The 20,098-nt window shown below is 34.8% G+C and overlaps 1 protein-coding gene across 1 annotated transcript in view; it reads right to left on the minus strand.

Moving 5' to 3' along the window:
• The window catches only part of SYNE1 (spectrin repeat containing nuclear envelope protein 1), a 341,186-nt gene that overhangs the window by 308,044 nt on the left and 13,044 nt on the right, over nt 1–20,098 (minus strand). The window contains exons 4-10 of the mRNA XM_057737764.1: nt 19,245–19,423; nt 14,969–15,165; nt 12,650–12,759; nt 8,834–8,884; nt 5,209–5,316; nt 2,130–2,267; nt 681–845 (exon numbers count right to left, since the gene is read on the minus strand). Of these exons, the coding sequence (XP_057593747.1) occupies nt 681–845; nt 2,130–2,267; nt 5,209–5,316; nt 8,834–8,884; nt 12,650–12,759; nt 14,969–15,165; nt 19,245–19,423 (948 nt within the window). The remainder of the gene's footprint in view (nt 1–680; nt 846–2,129; nt 2,268–5,208; nt 5,317–8,833; nt 8,885–12,649; nt 12,760–14,968; nt 15,166–19,244; nt 19,424–20,098) is intronic.

The following is a 20,098-nucleotide window of genomic DNA, read 5'->3' on the forward strand; positions in this document are numbered from 1 at the left end:
GAACTTCTAAGAAGCTGCAACATGTCTGAACCAGCGTGAATGGGTGCCTGGGTTGCAAGTTCCAGGCCATACTCGTGAAACGAGGGTAGTTATCATTTAACCATTAATAAATAATAAACTGTAACCTGTCTTCACTAATCAGACTTGCTTTAATAAAAGCTTACATATCCTCCAAGCGTCACACAGCCTAAGGTGAACTTAGGAACTTGGAGTCAGCTGTGTCCAGTTTGAGCTCCAGCCAGTTAAGACGGGCTAGATCCACCAACCCTTCATGTGGACGTGTGTGAGTGTCTGCTTGGTGACCTTTTGACATCAGAGGGCCCAAAACTCCACCCTCGGATCATGTTAATGCCGCCATTTTCTGAGCATACATCCCACGAGGAAGCCTGTAGCTTAGGCGCATCTACACAGAAAGAGGGTCACCTTGCCTTTTTCTTACCTCCAATTACCTTTCCCCAGGCTCCCCATGCCTCAGCTCTATCCCATAAATACTGAGAGCCCCTCACCTTCAGGGAGGCCTGTCTGAGATTTGTTTTCTCCTCTCCTCGTTGGGTTGCCTGGTGAATAACCCTTTCTCTGCTGCAGACCTCAATGTCTCAGCATTTGGCTTGCTGAGCAACAGGCAAACCAACCTGACTGGTAACATGAGAACTGTTATGCTGGAAGGCCAGACCGGTTACCTTGTGCTGCTCACGTTTCCGCTGTATTGTGTTGGCCGTTTCCTCATGAACCTGCTGGATGGTTATTTCCTCTCTCAGGGCCACCTCTGCTCTGTATAACCAGGCCCCTATGGTGCCCAGAGGTGCAGGGAGAGACTTATCAAGTTGTATATGCCAATCAAAGAGCTGAAATACAAAAGTAGAAAGACGATATCTTAACATGGAAGACAATTCCTAAAATTCCCCCAAATGATTTTAAAGCCTACAAAACATTTTAAGTTAACAATTTTGGGTTAATTTAGTAAATATCAAGTAAGAAAATAACTGTGTTCTTAATCTGATGCTTTGAGAAGTTCAGAACACAGCTATTTCCTTACTTGATATTTATTAAATCAACCCAAAATTATTAACTTGAATGGGGAAAAAATGACACAAGCAAGTTGTGAGGAAACCTAAAGTACATCTCAGACACGGAAGGATATTATTTGGAGATTAAGCAATTTTCTTTTTATAGGAATAGCATAAAGTGCCCACTGATTTTGAGACTGGCTTTTGGGAAAGGGAATGGACTGGAAACAGACTGGGTTTGCTGACATGAGCAAAGATGCAGCAGTTATACACCTGCTGGTGTGTATCCTTTAAAACCTTCCCCATGATGAAAACAGGTCCAGAAAATCAGTGTCATCTAGACATCTCTGGAGGAAAATGAATATTCAGGGTTTTTTCTATAATAATATAATTCTCTAACCATCTTGTCATTTCTTCCACTTCATCCAGTTCTCAAGTATTGTTTCATAGCTTATTGGAATGATAGGTGGGATGGGTTGGGGTGCTTGAGATCTAACCTATTCTTTGACAGAGCTTAACGGGAAAATTAGATTATGAAAATGAAGAAAATAGGGTAAGTACGAGGCAAATATTCCCATGAGTGATAGAAGTTTCAGGGATTTTGAAATCTTGGTCTTTAAGTTTGCAAAATGTTAATATGAAAGTTACAGAGCAATTTGCCTTCAAGTTCATGACCTGGTAAGAAAATAAGTTTAAATTAAAGAATATAAAAATAAACGTGAATATAGGAAGATGATTCACTGTTGATGAAATCTGATGATGGAATTTGGATAAGTTGTTGAGGCTCCATTCCTGGGGAGTCACCTCTTCTACACAAGCCAGGATTAAATTGTGTAAAGTAAGAAGTAACCCAGGTGGTCTTTCAGGATTTCAGTGTATCATCTGGTCAATGGTGATATTACAAGTAGGGTAGGCAAAGCAGGAAAAGAACTGTTAAACAAGCACTTCTTCGAACTGAAAGGAAAACTTGACAAGAGGACAAAGGCTATTCACAGGTAAACCTTCCCACCTCAGACAGAGGTAGGAGGACCCAATGTAACATCATTTTGAAGAAAGAGATGACAGAAAATATTCTTGACTAAATCACATGAGGCTTATGAAATGAATCGTTGGAGAACTTACCCTGGAGGACACTCTCTCCCAGGACTGCTTTACCAATGCTTGGTCAAGTGACAATTTACCATCTCTGTGTAATGGTTGTATTAAGTGATCAATCTGTTTCCTTTTCATTTCATATTGAACTCTGAAGTGCTTAAACGACTAAGAGAGGAAAAACAGCAACAACATGGCAGTCAATCAAAAAAAGCAAAAGCAAAGGAAACCACATTTCCTAAATAACAATCCTTTATATTTGGATAACGTTCAATATATGTTGCCGACAGTAATAATGACAGGCATGATGCTGAAAGCAGCCAGCATGCACCAAGCCCTGACAATGAGCCTGGCCCCACGCTGAGCGCTTTCTACGCATTATCTTCTTTGGCTCCCTGTCACCCTGCAGCTTGGACAAGCCCCGTTATTACTACCATAGTAAGCCCAGAGGTGACTTGGCAAAGACAAGTGGTAGAGACGGGGCTAAAGGCTAAGATCTCTCATTCCTAGTTAAATAATCTACAAGCCAGTCCCTTCTCATCAGGAAATAATAATCAACAGGAGTATAAATCTACATTAATAATCAAAACAGTTGCTTTCCTTTAAGGTATCAAGCAACTTACAAATAGAAGTTGCGTATATCAAAATAATACAGAATTAACGATATCTTAATTTGTGCTTAAGTAAGAGGTTTACTTTAGGGCACAGCACTTAGGTAATAATCTTTTGCTTTAATTGTATAGTGTCAAAATATTAAGTATTATATCTTTCTTTTAGCACAGTATGGTTAACATAAATTTGTATGTAGACTCAACTGTAAATCTACTACTAACCTAGGAAAGTAGTCATTTTAATGAAAGCTCTACCTTTTTCATGTTAAATTAACACATCCTGAAATACGTCTCAAAGCCCAAATGTGAATTGAAAATGCTACTCAATGTGCAATTATATTAAAGAACATGGGAGTAGCCCTGCAGGATCTAACAGATAACACATTTGAAAGAATTTCTAAGTCACTGAGTAAACAAACATGTAAATTCACGTGACGAACACTTGGGGGAGATGGTGAATAAATATTTTCCCGCAAATTTTACCTTCCATTCTCCCTAACTTGATGTAATTTTAAAATACCAAAACATAAAATCAGTCTTCAGTTTTGTTCTACAGAATTCTATATATGGAAAAAGTGGAAAACATACTATTAACTGATAAGTAGAAACAGAAAATGCTGATTACATAATAAACACACAGATGAGAGAAAACATTCCCTCTGCTGTCTGACCCTATTTTAAGAGACCGGTGATCATCTTTGGCTTGAAAGGAATGTTTCTGTTTTGTACTTTTCCAATCCTTAGTTTTCATCTTATCAATTAACATCTGTATAACTGGTAACTTTATAACTTGGAATTTATTTTTTGATAATTTATGCTAAAACTAAAGCTCGCTGATGGACTAAGTACATTCATTCTGTTCTTGTAGTTATAGTCTCATTATACTGATTTAATCATTTTAATTGAGCTCATCCCAGAAAATTATCTTTTTTGGGGAAAAAAATTACATTGCAGTTCAAAGCAAACAGTACACACATATAAGCACATACAGTATTTATCGCAATGGCAAGTCCACCAAATACAATACTGATGGCATCATCAATCTAAATTCAGGCACGCTTTATAGATATGATTATATAAAATCACACACTAACTCCAACAGCTAAATCTATCATCGTCTGCCATTTTGCATCTCTTACATCATACACCCTTTTTTCGTAGCAAAAATGATCGAAATATAATGTAGATTAGAATATACTACGGTTTTGCCACTAAAATGCAATGATATTTTAAGTAGGAGAAAATGTCAGTGCTACACAGAGTAAGTCACAATTTAATGGAAAAAGCTTTGGAAGTGGGAATTGGAAGCTGAAATTCAATTAATGAGAGTGTAATGAGGCCTGGAGAAAGAACAACCATGACAGCAACAACAACCCTGGCCGCAATCTGAGCGCAACAGAGTTGAACGAGGCAGGTGGCAGGAGCAACTGATCTCATTAATGGGCACACTCCAAATATTCATGTTGCAATTTTTTACTTAATTCAGCCTATTCTATAGTAATTTTCAACATGGCACTAAAGTCACTTTGGGGTGGAATGTTCTGTTAGGTAACACCAGTAAGATCATGAGTAGTACAAAAACAATGTAAATGTGTGTGTTTTGGATCATCTACAAGACTCTGAGTTCTGGGAAAGTCATGAAGCCACAGAACTCTATAGTGTGGATACATACAATTTAAAACTACCAACTCCACCTCTGGGTGTATACTCAAAGGAAATGAAAACAGGATATTGAAGAGATATATATACTCCCATGTTCACTGCAGCATTCTCACAATAGCCAAGTTATGGAAACAATCGAAGAGAGCCCATTAATGGATGAATGGGTAAAGATGATGTGGTGTATGTATACAGCGGAATATTATTCAGCCATTAGAAAGAAGGACATCCTGCCATTTGTGGCAACATGGATGAAACCTGAGGACATTATATCAATACTGAGTGAGATAAAGCAGATAGAGAAATACAAACACTGTATAATATCACTTACACATGGAATCTAAAAAAGCCAAACTCATAAAAACAGAGAGCAAAATGGTGGTTACCAGGAGACAAGGGATGGAAGGGATAGGATGAACATTTAATTATACAAACTTGAAATGAGTAGTAAAAAATCCTAGATATCAAATGCATATTATAGTGAATATAGACAACAATATTGTATTATAATCATCAAACTTGCTAAGAGACTAGAACTTAATCATCTCAACCACTAAAAAGAAATGATAATTATGTACCATGACAGAGGTGTTAATTATAATTATTGCTACAATGGCAATCATATTACAATATATAAATGTATTAAATTTAGAAAACTACCTATTTACATAGCAATACAATTATTAAATTATATGTAAACTTAAGATAATGTATATTATTTCTTTAAAGACATTTCTCATTAATATCATTTGAAAGATTAAACATAGATTAAATGACATGCATGAATCTTACTCATCAAAGGCTTTTAAAAAAATTGAAATCTCTTTTCCATACATTACCTGATATTTATCCTGCAACTTTGATTCTGTCATCTGCGCCCTTGTCAAATCTCTTTCAAATTGTTCTATCCAAACTTTCATTTCCTTCAAAATTATCCTGTCTTCTCTCTAGAAACCAGCAGACATTACAATTTTATTAGTAACTGTTCATTTATTTAATTGCTGATTAATACCTGACTGATCCTAGAAGACACTGAATATTTAATAAGTTCCAAATGTTTCTGAAAAATTTTCTCTCTCCCTGCCCTCACCTCTTTTGGAGACTAAGAAGCAAAAATTAATTCTAAAAAAAAAAATCTTAATTATTGTATGGAATATTGAAATTATCTACCTCCATTGTTCTTCCCAAGAAACATTAATTTAATTAAGAAAATGTGCTCAAGAGGAAATGTGCTTAGTCAAAAACACTCAGAAAAAGCAATGGCTGGCAGGGGAGTGGAAACAGGCCTGTGGTTACTTCTTAACCCAAGGCCATTGGTAACCCAGAGGACTGTTCTGGATAAGATTAATTCTGACTGAATTTGAGGAGCTACAGTCACAGTAACATTGGATTACTTGTGTATATTATTTTTAAAAATATTATCTAGTATTATAACATAAGCTCCATGAGGGCAGAAAGTACATTTATCTTGTTCAATATGGTATTCCCAGACCCTGGCAATGTGGAACCTATCAGATATTTACCAAATTATCTGCTGAATGAATGCATACAAGCCACCATTCACATCTCAAAAACGAAAAAGAATTGGAGAGTTACATGTTCATTCCCACAAATGATAAGAGCCATTCTAGCACTGATTTAGTGAAAATATCCTAAAATTTCATCATCTTCTTATCTGGTAAGAAAAATGCCAAAGTAATCACGAACATATTTAACATGATCGTTTGGCACTTACAAGCAGCTTTCAACTATAGCATCTCATCTGATGATCACAGCCCCGTGACACAGATGAAGTGACTCTCTGCTGACAGGTGAAGTGGCCGAGGAGAAAAAGTGCTGGCTATGGAGGCCAGCAAAGCTGGTTTCAAATTCTGGTTCTGACACGTATTAGCTCTGCGAGTTTGGGCACAATATACATATATTTTTTAATCCTGTACTTCATTTTTTTCATCTTTCTTTATATTTTATCTAGGCCGGAAGTTACGGATCTATCAACACAATAGACTTTAGGCCAACACTGGAATAAAAATTAGAAGTAACTAATTTCATATCAAATGTTAATTTTTATCTCATGCTTCATGAAGCATGAGTTTATGTATATATATAAATATGCTACGAAACATATAATGTGTATGTTTGAGTGAGTGAGAGAAAGAAAAAGAAAGAAAGAAAGAAAGAAAGAAAGAAAGAAAGAAAGAAAGAAAGGAGAAAGAAAGAAAGAAAGAAAGAAAGAAAGAAAGAAAGAAAGAAAGGAAAAGAGAAAGAAAGAAAGAAAAAGAAAGAAAGAAAGAAAGAAAGAAAGAAAGAAAGAAAGAAAGAAAGAAAGAAAGAAAGAAAGAAAGAAAGAAAAAGAAAGAAAGAAAGAAAGGAGGGAGGGAGGGAAGAAGGAAGAAAAGTAGTGAGAATGCTGACAGTTTAGCTGCTTGGCATTTAGAAGGTCTCTATAGCAAATAGTTGCCTGTGTCTTTGTACACATGTGAATGTTACCAATTGAAGAAGAGCCCTGTGCAGAGGTTGGCACGTGCTATCATGATCTGTGTCCTTTCTCCCTTCCTGGTGTTACAAAGACAAGCCTCTTCTGCCTGGAACAATTTCCCCTGGATAATGTTGCTCAGAGCTCAGCTCAGGCACACCCTTCTCTGGAAAGCATTTTCCGACCCACAAGCCTCAGTTATGAGTTTCGCTTCCGCCAGGGGTTCTCAAACTTTAGTGGACACTAGAATCACCTGGAGGGCTTGTGAGAAAGATTACTGGGCACCACCCTCAGAGTTTCTGGCTCAGTGTATCTAGGATGGAGTCTGAGAATTTGTATTTCTAGGTGAATCTGATGCTGCTGGTCTAGGAACCACATTTTGAGAACATTTTTCTATGACCTTGTAAAAACCTGAGCTCAAATATTCACCCAAAATGCACTAAATTATATTGTCCATTAATTGTCTCCCCCCACCACCAGCATTCCAAATCCCTTTTGTGTCTTTTTTTTTCTCTAGCCTAAAACAGTGTCTGGCACTTGGTATCCACTCAGTAAATAATTGTGGAATAAACAATTGATTGATAATATAGTTAATTAGAGAAAGATATGGAATAGGAGCCCAAGAGTCCAAAGCCTCAGCTCTTCCCACGATGTCTTTTCTGAATGAAGAGGTGAACAGGATCAAGGCACATATTTTATTTTCGGTTGACTTTCATGCCCATAAAAGCACTAATAACGTATCTTATGAGCTCACAGGGACTCAATGCTCTTGGTCGACCTCCCCTTAAGGGACCTGAGGTCAATGTGACCACTAAGTGGGGCCTACCAAAGTGAGCATGGGACTTCACTAGGAACTTCCAAAGACAGGCTCATCATTGCCTTTTTTTTCACCAATTGAAATCATTTCAGAGTCATCTGAGAGAAAAGGATTATACTCTTACAATAGCTATATTAGAGAACATGAGTAAATGACTTTTTCTAGTGGTGGGCAGGTGGCAATAAGATTAAAAAGGATGTGGCTATTTATACACACAACATTCTCCCTTTTAAGAGGAAAAGGAAGTACAAAATAGTATTTAGATTTCTAAAACCCCTTTATTCCAGTGGCTTTTCTTCAATTGGTAACTTTCACGTCTTGAAAAACACAGGCGACTATTTGCCTATAGAAACCATCTAAATGCCAAGTAGCTAAACTGTCAGCATTCTCACTATTTCTCTTTCTCTTTCTCTCTCACTCACTCAAACATATACATTATATGTTTTATAGCGTATTTATATATACATAAACTCATGCTTCATGAAACATGAGATAAAAATTAATTCAACATTTGATATGAAATTAGTTACTTCTAATTTTTTATTCCAGTGTTGGCATAAAGTCTATTGTGTTGACAGAGCCTTAATTTCAGGCCTAGGTGGAATATAAAGAAAGATGAAAAAACTGAAGTAGGGGATAACTTGGATATGGGAAAAGATTCTTAATCATTAATTCCACAAATATTTTTTTGAGCACTCACCACGTGTCATGAACTTTATTAAACCATACGACTCAATATTGTGCAGAAGATATGTGATGAAACTCAGAATTAAGAGCTAATTAAACACTTACCTTTTCCAATTATTTCCTGCTTAGTATTTTAAACTATAAAAATAAATCTTTAACTTTATTTTTATTTTCCATGTTACATATAAAGAAGTTGTACTTATTTTAATTTTTCCTTTTATTAGTGTTAACAAGTATTATTAAAAATAAAATAATGTCATCTTATAATTAAAGATTAGTGATGAAGTCCACGGGAGTGGCTTAGAATGTAACTAGCATTTAATAACACATGTTATTTGTTCTACTAGAAAGGAAAAGGAAATAACAGATTTAAGGTGTTAAAATAAATGTGTATATAAAGACAAATACATGCAAAAGAATGGCTAACAAATCACAGAATGTGGAAAGTTTGAAAGAGGTCGCTAACTCAAGATTGCTTAAATCTTACCTTAAGCATTTGGATAGAATTTGCAAAAGATAGGAAACCTGGAAATATTTCCTAACAATATAAAAAGATAATATATAGAAAAATAATATAAATCATGGAAAAAATTATATAGGAAACAAGAAAAATGGTGAGACATCTGTCTACAAATAGACAATAATTTTAAGGGTATAATTATTTTATGATGTTTTCACAACTTTTGAAAGTATGAAAATGTTTGAATCAAATAAGGCAGTGTAGTATTCTAGCATTTGATGTTTTTGTTTTAATTCGTAATAGTCACATGTGGTGCTATATATATATTATACATACGTCTTGAAGTAGTGAATATTTTGAAGGAGAACAATGTAAAGAAAGGTATATGGATTCATATTTTTCTCTATAAATACAGCCATAATATGCACCTCTGTATTCCTATACAATTAAGACTGTGCTGTGCTTCTGAAAGTAGTAAGTAAAATTTGTTGCAATGGGGGGAGGAATGAGTGAATAAATAACTGAAAGTTTAACAGATGAGAGAGATGAGTCAACAGGCCTATTTTCTGTATTTATGGTTGAGCCCTAATTATACAAGGACTACCTTTAGGGGAAAAGTTTCTTTTATGAGTTTTATTGGCTGAAGTAGGAAAGGCATAGCACCATTTCTGGTAAGAAAATTAGACTTAAAATAGTACCTATAGGGACTTCCCTGGTGGTGCAGTGGTTAAGAATCTGCCAATGCAGGGGACACGGGTTTGATCCCTGGTCCGGGAAGATCCCATATGCTGCGGAGCAACTAAGTCCATGCATCACAGCTACTGAGCCTGTGCTCTAGAGCCTGTGAGCCACAACTACTGAGCCCATGTACTGCAACTACTGAACCCTGTGCATCTAGAGCCTGTGCTCTGCAACAAGGGAAGCCGCGGCAGTGAGAAGCCCGCACACCACAACGAAGAGAAGCCCTCGTTCACCACAACTAGAGAAAGCCCATGTGCAGCAACAAAAACTCAACAGTCAATAAATAAATAAATAAATAAATAAATAAATAGCCTTTCAATGATTCAAAAAACAATAAATAAATAAAATAAAATAGTATCTATAAAATATCTAATTTAAATAAATTCATAAAAGGGATATGAAAATCAAATACACCAAAAAATGAAAGCCTGGTAGATATGTTGATGCCAATATTTTAAAAAATGAATTAAAAGAAGTATTTAATAAAACTTGAACAGACAAATAATGAGGATTTCAAGGTGATGACATCAGTCCTAATATGTATAGCCTATAAAAGTTTAAAGGTTCATTAGACAGAATTAGATGGCCATTTAGCTGCATTAAATAAACATAAGTCCTACATCATAAAAAATTTAAAAATTCTTTTTTTCTACTCAAAATATTCATTTTTAGATGTTCATACCCTACATTACAAATGCCTCATTAAAAAAAGGGTAAAGCTTATAATACATGTTCCTCAAAATTATTTTTCAAAAGTATCTTGAAGAAATCATATGCATTTTCTTTTTAGGAAAGAGGTTGTTAAAAGAAAAATCAGAATTTATCTTCTAGAGAATAAGATTAATTTCTTAATAATAAAGCTCTTTAGTAGAGTATATTAACACGTTTAAAGCAGGAGTGTGTTTCAAATCTCTGGGGATTTTTGCATTAAATCCTTGCTTATGAGCATTAATGTAAGTATCTCCTTTCATTTCTCAGACATTACCAGCCACTGTGTTTACTCAACTGCAGAGATGATTAATGTCAGAGAAATTAAAATAGTACAAGCTTGGAAATCAGCTCAGAAGTAAATCCAATTGGGTAACATAAGAACTTTAGACATGACAATCAGATGGAAAGCTGATTTTCTCTATGCCGTAAAGAGTAAGTCTAATATACCTCCTTATAGAATTTCTTATTCACAGAGCAACATCCATGCCCAATTATATTCTCAAAACCCAGAAAACCCCAAATGAATCCCAAGCACATAACTCAGTCCACGCTGGAATTTGTACAGAGACTCTTTCGCTTTCAGTGGTGCTTCTTAGGAACATTATTTGCTAACTATAGAATAAGTTACTCTGGTGATCAATATTTGTGTCTGAAGCCTGGCAAGGAACAAAACACAAACAAACAAACAAAAAACCTTTCTTGAAACCATAGTTTTTAAAATAACTAACATAGTTCTATCAAATGCCACCTTAACTTCATCCAAGTGACCTAGGAAACACCAGTTACCATTGTTTTGTTTAATTCTTTACAAAGATTTCTATTAGTGCAAAACCTTTTCCTACTTGAAAACTTTGGTTTATGTTCCCCTAACCTTTTTCTTCCTTAGATCTGTTTCTAAGAAACACGGTACACTCTTTTTTGTTTTTCTTGTTTCTCTTCATTATAATCTCAAACCTCTCTGAAAACTCTAGTTTGAGACCTGAACAGTAAAGACAGAGAGATTGTTGTAACATGTCTTGAAAATTCCATTTATTGCTCTCCCTGATGTCATCTTGCCTAATAATTTTAAATTCAGTAGTAAATCCACTTCTCTCTAAAACAGAAACAAAAAGCAAACCAAAACCAAAACAACAATAACAAGACAAAATCAAAACCAAACAATACTACAGTACTTTTAAAGATTAGGATAATGTAATATCGCTTGTTGTTAAAGACAGAATACAGGCATTCTGGTGTGCTGGCTAGAGTGTAAAATGGGACATCCTTCTACAAGAGGATTTGAAAAAATCATTTCAAAAGCATTAAAAATCGGTATCCCCTTTACTCTAGCAATTTCTCTTCTAAGAACTGTAAAACAATGCTTACTACAAAATTGTTCATAGAAGTATTTTTTATAATAGCAAAAAATCAGAAATTTTCAACAATTAATATTGGATAAATAAATTACTGTACATCTGTATGATGTTCTAGAAAGAATGGCATGAGAAGGGTTTTGTATGATGTTAACAGAAAAAAATAATTCTAAAGTTGTAGGGTACTACAATTCTATTTTTGTTAAAATATTTTGTGTCTACATGCACATGGAATTCACACCAAAGTATTAATTTTTTTTAGAATAGATTCTCTGCAGAAGGTCAAGTACAGGTAATTTTCTTTTTCTTTTTTCCCAATTTTTGTTTTTCTTTATTTATGACAACAAACATATGTCATCTGAGCAGTATGAAAAATTTGAATGTTATTTATTGAGAGGCTGAAAATCTGAACACAGTGAATAATTAGAACTTTCATAAGTTTGCCTTACTTCCATGTGTCTGCAATGAGTAGTAACTTATATAATAAATCTAAAGGTCAAAATTAGATTTTATCAGATTGAACAGAAGAAGGGAACTCAGGATCTCAATGTATAAATATTATGATAGATATAAAATTAATTCAATTGTCAAATAGCTAAAATAAAGTCTCCTAATATTGCTATCTTTCCTAGATTTTATTTTATATTATTTTATTGTATTGATTTATTTTTTGGCCATGCTGTGCAGCTTGTGGGATCTTGGTTCCCCCACCAGAGACTGAACCCACTCCCTCAAGCAGTGAAAGTGCGGAGTCCTAACCACCGGACCACCAGGGAATTCCCAATCTTTCCTAGATTTTAATTCATCACTATTGTATGTTCAGCATTTATTATTAATAATGCTTTCTCTGACATAATCAACATATAAATCAGAGAAATCTTTCCCTCTAATCCCCTCCCCAATTGGTGATATTAGTCTTTACTCAGTTGCTCTCATATTAAAATGTATTCCAGTTTCATTTTGTGAAAACAGCATCTTAAAAATCCAAGTTACTACCATTGAGTGTGTTATCGACAATCGAAGAAAAACGAATACTTACATCATTCTCCTGTGCATCAGTGCCTGTACTGTGAATGTCGGGATAATGTTTCAGAAACTGGGCTACATAGGTCATAATAGACTTCTCATCTGGTTTATCCACATCGACATCTGGAAAAACCAAACCCAAATGTGAATAAATTAATTAGCATTACAAATATTTTAATAATACAATCTTTGAAATCGAGCTAATACATCAAAAGACACTGTCCTAAATGCAAAAGACAAATAAAATACTATTTAGAGGTGGGGAGAGGGAAAACCAATTTAGTCTGGATAATCCGTAGCAGAAATTTATGACTCAGAAAGATGACATATTTTAACCAAGAGCTTTTAGGAAAGTAGTACATGTTTCATTTAAATAATCTCAACACTCATCAGAAATATGAGATATATATAGTTATCCCTACATTCTGGCTAGTTACTAAAATACAAATAATATGTACATTTCAGAATTGGGATAAATGGGTAGCAAAACACACTTACGGGTGTGGCACTGAATGACAAGTGACTATATAGTTTGTATACTATATGTAGCCAAATACTAATTTATTTTAGGGAAGAGGGAGATGCCTAATGTCCAAGTCCTTATATAGCCTCTCCAATGGGGAGCCATTTTAAAGTATATAGATGTTTACCTAATAAAATCAGTAAAAAACTAGCAAAGATATTTATACGAATTTAATAATTATAGAATCAGGGTAAGACTGGATACCTAAAAAGTGTTGAATGTTTTAAACAAGTCTTAAATATCCCTCTTTAAAGCAATGAAATAAGGGGTTACATTTGGAGATTACGATATATGTACCAATAGAGAAAAAAAACAGAACAAAAATCATGAAAATCAAAATATAAAACTGCCCTAATATTTTGTATTGTTCCTTGTGATTTCAAATATAATTCCTAGGAACTATCAATGTAGGATATTTAAGAAGTGGTACAACTCTTAAAAGACTTAAACAATAAAGATAACGTATTCTGGAATTCACGAGATGACTCGAAGGTGATTTTAGAAATGATAAGATCCCTGATGTGGAGAATGCATGTAAAAAGTAAACTTTCATGAAGTGTGAAAGTGGAAAGAAAAACATTTAACACATAACTTAATATAGTATATGTTTTTAAATACAGATGGGACTAAATCATAAAACAATTGTTGTAATAGATATTGGTCTATTTAATCTGTATTCCTAGGAGTTTACACGTTCAAATTGGCTAAAAAAAAGCTTTGAGGGAGCAGTTCTCATTAAGGAAATAATCACTTTATACCTGGGATAGCCTTGCATTTGGGCAAACTCAGTTTCTGATCATCAAAGGAAATATCAAGATCCTCCGGTCTACTGAATATGAAAGAACCACTCACGGCCTCCTCCTATTCTCCTATAGGAAAAATTTCAGCTCTGATGCATTCTCTGAAGTTGAGGGCTGGGATATTTGGGTGTCTTTCCCCCTGAGCTGAGTAGTGTCCTGGATACTACTGGCTTCTTTTGTGCAGAAACAAGGTGGAAAGCCCTTGGCTACCCTAGTGAAACTGGGGGGCCAACAGCAGGTTCCTAAAGCGGCAGGGGATCTCCATGCTGGCCACCATCTCAGAGGAAGCCAACCAGGCAGACCCTGTTTTAGAGCTAGAAATGTTCATCTGAAATCTCATCTTTAAAAATAACTTGCTTGCACTGGATTTACATTTCTGCATTCATTGGTGGAAACTTCCATAACTACCAAGCCAAATAAGAAATCATCTGGGACATTCGGAAAATTCACTTTTACCCTTTTATTTCATTTTAACCAATAATTTAGTTTATGAAAGTTTATTAAAGGCATCAAAATTGTCTTTTGAAGGCTTAAAAGAGTTAAGTCTTAAAATTCACAGCCTTACCAAAAAGGTGCCAAGCAATTCTAATGAAAAACATTAGGTCAATCATTAGTGTAGTTTGCCCTCCTGACACTCGAATACTGTATAGTTATCAACTATAAGTTTCTAATGAGATTGCTAATACATTTTTATTCTTCCAGATTCTGTGACACTCCTCCTCCCCCCAGAACACACACTTCTAAAACTTTCATTCCATCCTTAAGCACACTGAGTAAGTACAGTTCATCGGGCTGGTACCACCCATGTCAAAGGGCTGTCAGGAGCAATGAAGCTGTATTTCGCTCCTGTGTATAGCAGCAAATATCTTTCCAAAAGAAAACTGGTGCAGGAAGATACTGTTCCTTCCCACTTTTCAAGGTTTTCTGATCTCTCAGAAGGCATCTGTAATTTCTGGGTTTAAGACCTACTGAGTTGAGGGATACAAAAGCCAGCAATCACTAAACGTGCCTTCGGGATCTAGGAGTCTCGGGATTCCCAGTTCCGTTTCGGCAATAGTGAAAGCCTCCTCCAGGTTTTCCAGGTTAGATCTTCCTTTCACCTTCTCCAAGTCCACTAGTTCCGGTCGAATAGCATGGATGACTGAATGAAAGGCGACTCCACTTCTCCAACTCCGCCCGAAGTCTTTTACTTCTATTCCACTCTGCCTTAAAAAAAAAAATAACAATAATGTCACTTTCTAAACAGGTAATGCACGCTTCCTTCCTCAAAGACTCAATCCAGTCCTCCTCGGCAAATGGATCAGGTGCAGTTAGCTACATCAGTTAACTGGTTTTGAGAAAAAATAAGCAAAACAAACTTTTTAGCAGGTAACGAGATAAGATGTAGAAATTCTGGTTCCATACTTAAGAGTTTCTATATTTAGAGTTTTCAGTAATTGAGAGACTCAATTTTAAAGCACATTTTTAAAGAAAACTAATGGAGAGAAAAAATACCTGACAAAATTAAAAAAAAAAAAGGAAACATTTTAAAAACATCAAAATTGATAATAATTCACCATTGTGTATTTTTTGAAGAAGTCTACCACATTTCTAATGACAATGACAAGCAGCCTGTGCTGTACATGCATTAGATCATAACACACAAACATAATGTGGCTGAATTACAGCAAATGCAGTAGAACAAACAAAATGTAAATGGCTGTGAATATCTCTCTAAATTAGTCACAAAAAAGCCTATACTCTGCATCAGTACAGACAAGATTAATCTACCCAACCAACCAAATGATTTTATCAAATTGTTTTCTAGAATTGCCTTGAAGGCAACATGCTGGTGGTAAATCTTTGTCCTTTCATGGTGGATTTAATTCAATGCCAGTTATGGTGACTAAGAAGTGATTCAAGTTGGTGGTTGTTGAAAACAGAAGCAAGGCAAGCTCACAATGAATAATTTTTTTCTACATGTAACTTATCAACTATAAAAGCAGTTTCAAAAAAAATTGCAAAGATGTCTTTGAACAACATTTTTTGTTAAGTCCAGAGCCTTAAAGGTGATCAATGAACTAGGTAACACTCAGTAGATAAATATTCTGATAGTTTCTTTTTAGAAAATTAGTCTTATTACAGTTGTTTCTAAATAAAGCAGAAATAATACCACTCAACTCTTTTTTTCTACTATATTCTCAAAATTTCCACAAGCTGTAAGATACAATATATTTTACTGATACTCAGATTAATATAAAAAGTTGATAAATGCCCTAACATTTCATCTCTGCAAACTTTAAGGTTCACTTTAAATCATGTTTTACCAATGTACACTCAGTTTGCATAAAATATATTGTGCTAAAAATAGCATTGTTGGACCTAATCACTGGCTTCATAAGTAAATATTTTAAAAACAATTCTTTAAGATTCCAGTAACATCTCTTAGTTCTTTTAGAGATTCTGTCTCTGGTGGTACAGATATAATTTTTTCAGCCAATGCCTGACATACTGGCAAATATCCACCAAGGTTAAGCGGTATGTTCTTATTATCTATGCATTTCTACATTCACCTCTGGCCTCATCTTACTTTTCTACGTATGTTTTACGCACAGTTTTTGTATTCACAGTCTCTTTAAGCCACCTCAAATTATTTTTTAACAAATTAAGGTGCGTGTAAATAAGTAAACAGCTGATAAATATTCATCATATATTAGATATTTTCTGATTTTCTTGAGCTTGTTTATTGTTTTAGACATTTTCAAGGAGAAATATATAAAATGTTTTCCACAATATTCACCATGTTGGAACAATTAAAAATGGTTTGGCATATTGTTTTCTTCTTTATCTGTTGAACACACACACACACATACACCTATAATGCTTTGTATTAGATCAAACTAGTAGGTGATATTCCTAATAAGTTTTAATCCAAGCTTCTGAATCGTAGATACAAAATCAAAGAAAATTTAGATACCTCACTTAAAGAAGTGATACAAACTTAAAGAAACTTAGATACATCACCTAAAGAAGTACATCCAGTTTATAGCCATTTCTGATCCCTAATAAATATTTACTTCAAGTTATTTTGAGTGGATCTGGATACACATCTTCATTTGTTTGCTTATTTTATTGATTTTTGTCCTAAAATACAATTGTTCTTAGACATTTGAAAATAAGGTATGTAAATGTCAGATATGCTTTCATTTCTGAGAGTACTGATAGTAGATGAAATCAGTTAAAAAAAAAAAAAAAGGTGGATTAACTATCCCATGTTCTGAAACAGTTACCTGATTTACTTCTCAAATATTCTGAAATTTTATATGAAAACAGTGAAATCACTCTGACAATTTGGTGTTCACTGGCTGTTTTATCCTTTTTCGCCATCTTCAGTTTTGTGAGATGCAAAAACCTTCACACTACAGAGTCTCACAAATTATAATTTCACAAACATGTCATATACTGAAGTGGGTACAGATTCTAAAGTTATTTTATCCATGTCAGGTAAGAAACTGCTTGAAAAATAAATACCAGGATAGTGTAAAATTAACTTTTAGAAAAAGTATCAACAATGTAGTAGCATGACAGAATCATGTGTTCATTCCAGACTATTCATGGCAGAGAGCAGTCATCTCCATAAATCTCTACAATTTCTACAGCTGTAAAACAGATGGATCTCATTGATGTGTTGATAGGTGGAGAACACTTGGATCCATGAATCTGGACATTTATGAAGGTAAGGAAAATACAACTTCCGCCGATGTTACAAACAGACATGTAGGAAGGACTTCATTATTATTAGACCACTGCACATCTCCAAAAGCCAACCTACCAATTGTGAAACAAAACGTGCACAGAAAACTCCAACAGCATTGAATTGGATTTTATTTCAAGCTACTATAATAGTAAATGAAAATCTATTTATTTTTGGTTAATTAAATGCCATGTGTAGCAACCGACAACAGAATATCATATTGACATTATTACAAAGTTTTATTGAGAAAGCATGATGATATGTCATAGCATGTGGTCAGCCGTCCTCTCCACCCAACACGTTTCTTCTCTCTGCTTGGAGACTCTGTAGTGTGAAGGTTTATCCATCTCACAAGACTGAAGATGGCAGAAGAGACTAGTAATGCCCACTGTAGATGGAACGCAAAGAGCATGCCAACAATGTGGGAAGGGCTTTTTATTTCATCCCTAGTAGAGTCCCAAGAGCCACAAAGTTATGCTTTCAGAAGTATTTTTGATTGCAACTTGAGTTATAAAAATATACCTCAAATTAGAAAACCACCAATGCACTTTAAAAGTTAAACAAAACTATATAAATTAGTAACACTAATTACATCTTCTGTGTTTATTTTTTTCTCTCCTTAGTTTTGCTCTTCAAACTCTTTAAAAATAGAACTCCCTATGTTTAGTGCTTCAGTGTTTTATAATAATAAGTACTTGTTTACAACTGTTTTCCAGAAGGAAAGAATTAGATTCAGATCATATTTAGGCATGTGAAACAAAATAGAAAGTGAGTTAATTTTACATGTCCTTTGGGAAAATCTTACAAAAACACAACTTCTAGGTGAAGAGAGCTTGTTATTGACCATATCTGACCACAAAATATTGGTATGATCAATTGAAAACCCTATTGAAATTGCTATGAGAAGGTGCTTTTTAAGAGCAGTAATTTCATATCCAGTATTCTCACATATATGTGCATGCATGTAAATTTATTATGCTTAGGAGCAAACAAACTAGAAGCAAACTCCCAGTCCACATAGCTGGAGTTGACAAAAGAATCTACATTCTAGATAAAAGATGAGATCAAAGAAAACATTAAAAAATAAAATTGCTAGAAAGTTTCAAGATATGAGAACAAATATAATTATTTCAGAATGTGGACCTTAGTTCACAATATTATTAAATAAAACAATAATCTTTTGAAGAGATAATCAGGTTTAAATCTAACTTATTTGTGTAAAGATTATCTAATAGCAGCAGAAAATCCAAACAATGACCTCAATAGAATTAGTCCCCATGCTAATCAAAGTGTAGGCATTATACAACTTAATCGTGCCCCATCACATGAGTGAAGAAGGAATTAATTTTATTACAGCATTTTCCTAGAGTATGAGGGATATTTTCTGTTTACATTTTAATTCAAGGAAGAATGGAAAGAGACCTGAAGCAAAGCTGTTCATTCATATGTCTCCACAAATTTTGCAATCACTGGAACGTGCACTCAGTCATAAATTGAAAACTCAAATTATTCAAAGGTTTCTAATGTAAACAAACTCCTTCTTGGTACTTACTTGGTGACCGTGTACTGGACCCACTTTAATAATGCCTTCTTAGCGTTTCCTTGGAATTTGGTGGCCACCTTCCGTGTGCTCGGGGGGCTGGCGGTCTCAGAGCTGACTATGCTGTCCACGGAGGATGTGCTGCTGGACAGAGACTGCAGCTGTGGCAGGTTGCTGGTCAACTCCTCAATCTGCACGTGCATATCAACAGTCGGCAAAAATGTCAGCATTATCCTTGTTCTTCTCTCAGCAATGGTTTACTTTTCCAACTTAATTGATCTGAACACCCTTAACGTCCCAACAATGTAGGCTCTTAAACGGCACGGCTGATGTCTTACTCCTCTTTGCACTTCCTACCACATCTAAAATGGGATCTTGTACACAGTAATGAACACTTGGTAAAATACAAGCATGAATAACTAAAACAAAACCTAATGGTTCTCCAAATTCAAAGAATGTACACACCAAGAGTGAACTCTAATGTAAACTACTAACCTTGAAATGAGAGTAATGTGTCAATAAAGGTTCATTAATTGTAACCAATCTACCCTTCTGGTGGGGAATGTTGGTTAAGGGGGAGGCTATGCATGTGTGGGTGTGGGGGTACCTGGGAAATTTCTGTACTCTTTGCTCAATTTTTCTGTGAACCTCAAAATGCTCTAAAAAATAAAGTCCTTTTCTTTAAAAACTAACCTATTTGCTAGAAGCATTATCCTGGATAGAATAGCAAGTTAATTTCTTCCCTTAATGTTTAATAGGAGCATAGACCTGCTCCCTTTCAGAGGACAAAGAAAAATTTCCTGAACTCTTTCTACACCAATACTTCATCTCCATCGTGTTCTGCCCACTTTTCAGATTGGGTACCC

The sequence above is a fragment of the Hippopotamus amphibius genome, chromosome 6 (assembly GCF_030028045.1).
Source record: "Hippopotamus amphibius kiboko isolate mHipAmp2 chromosome 6, mHipAmp2.hap2, whole genome shotgun sequence".
NCBI lineage: Eukaryota > Metazoa > Chordata > Mammalia > Artiodactyla > Hippopotamidae > Hippopotamus > Hippopotamus amphibius.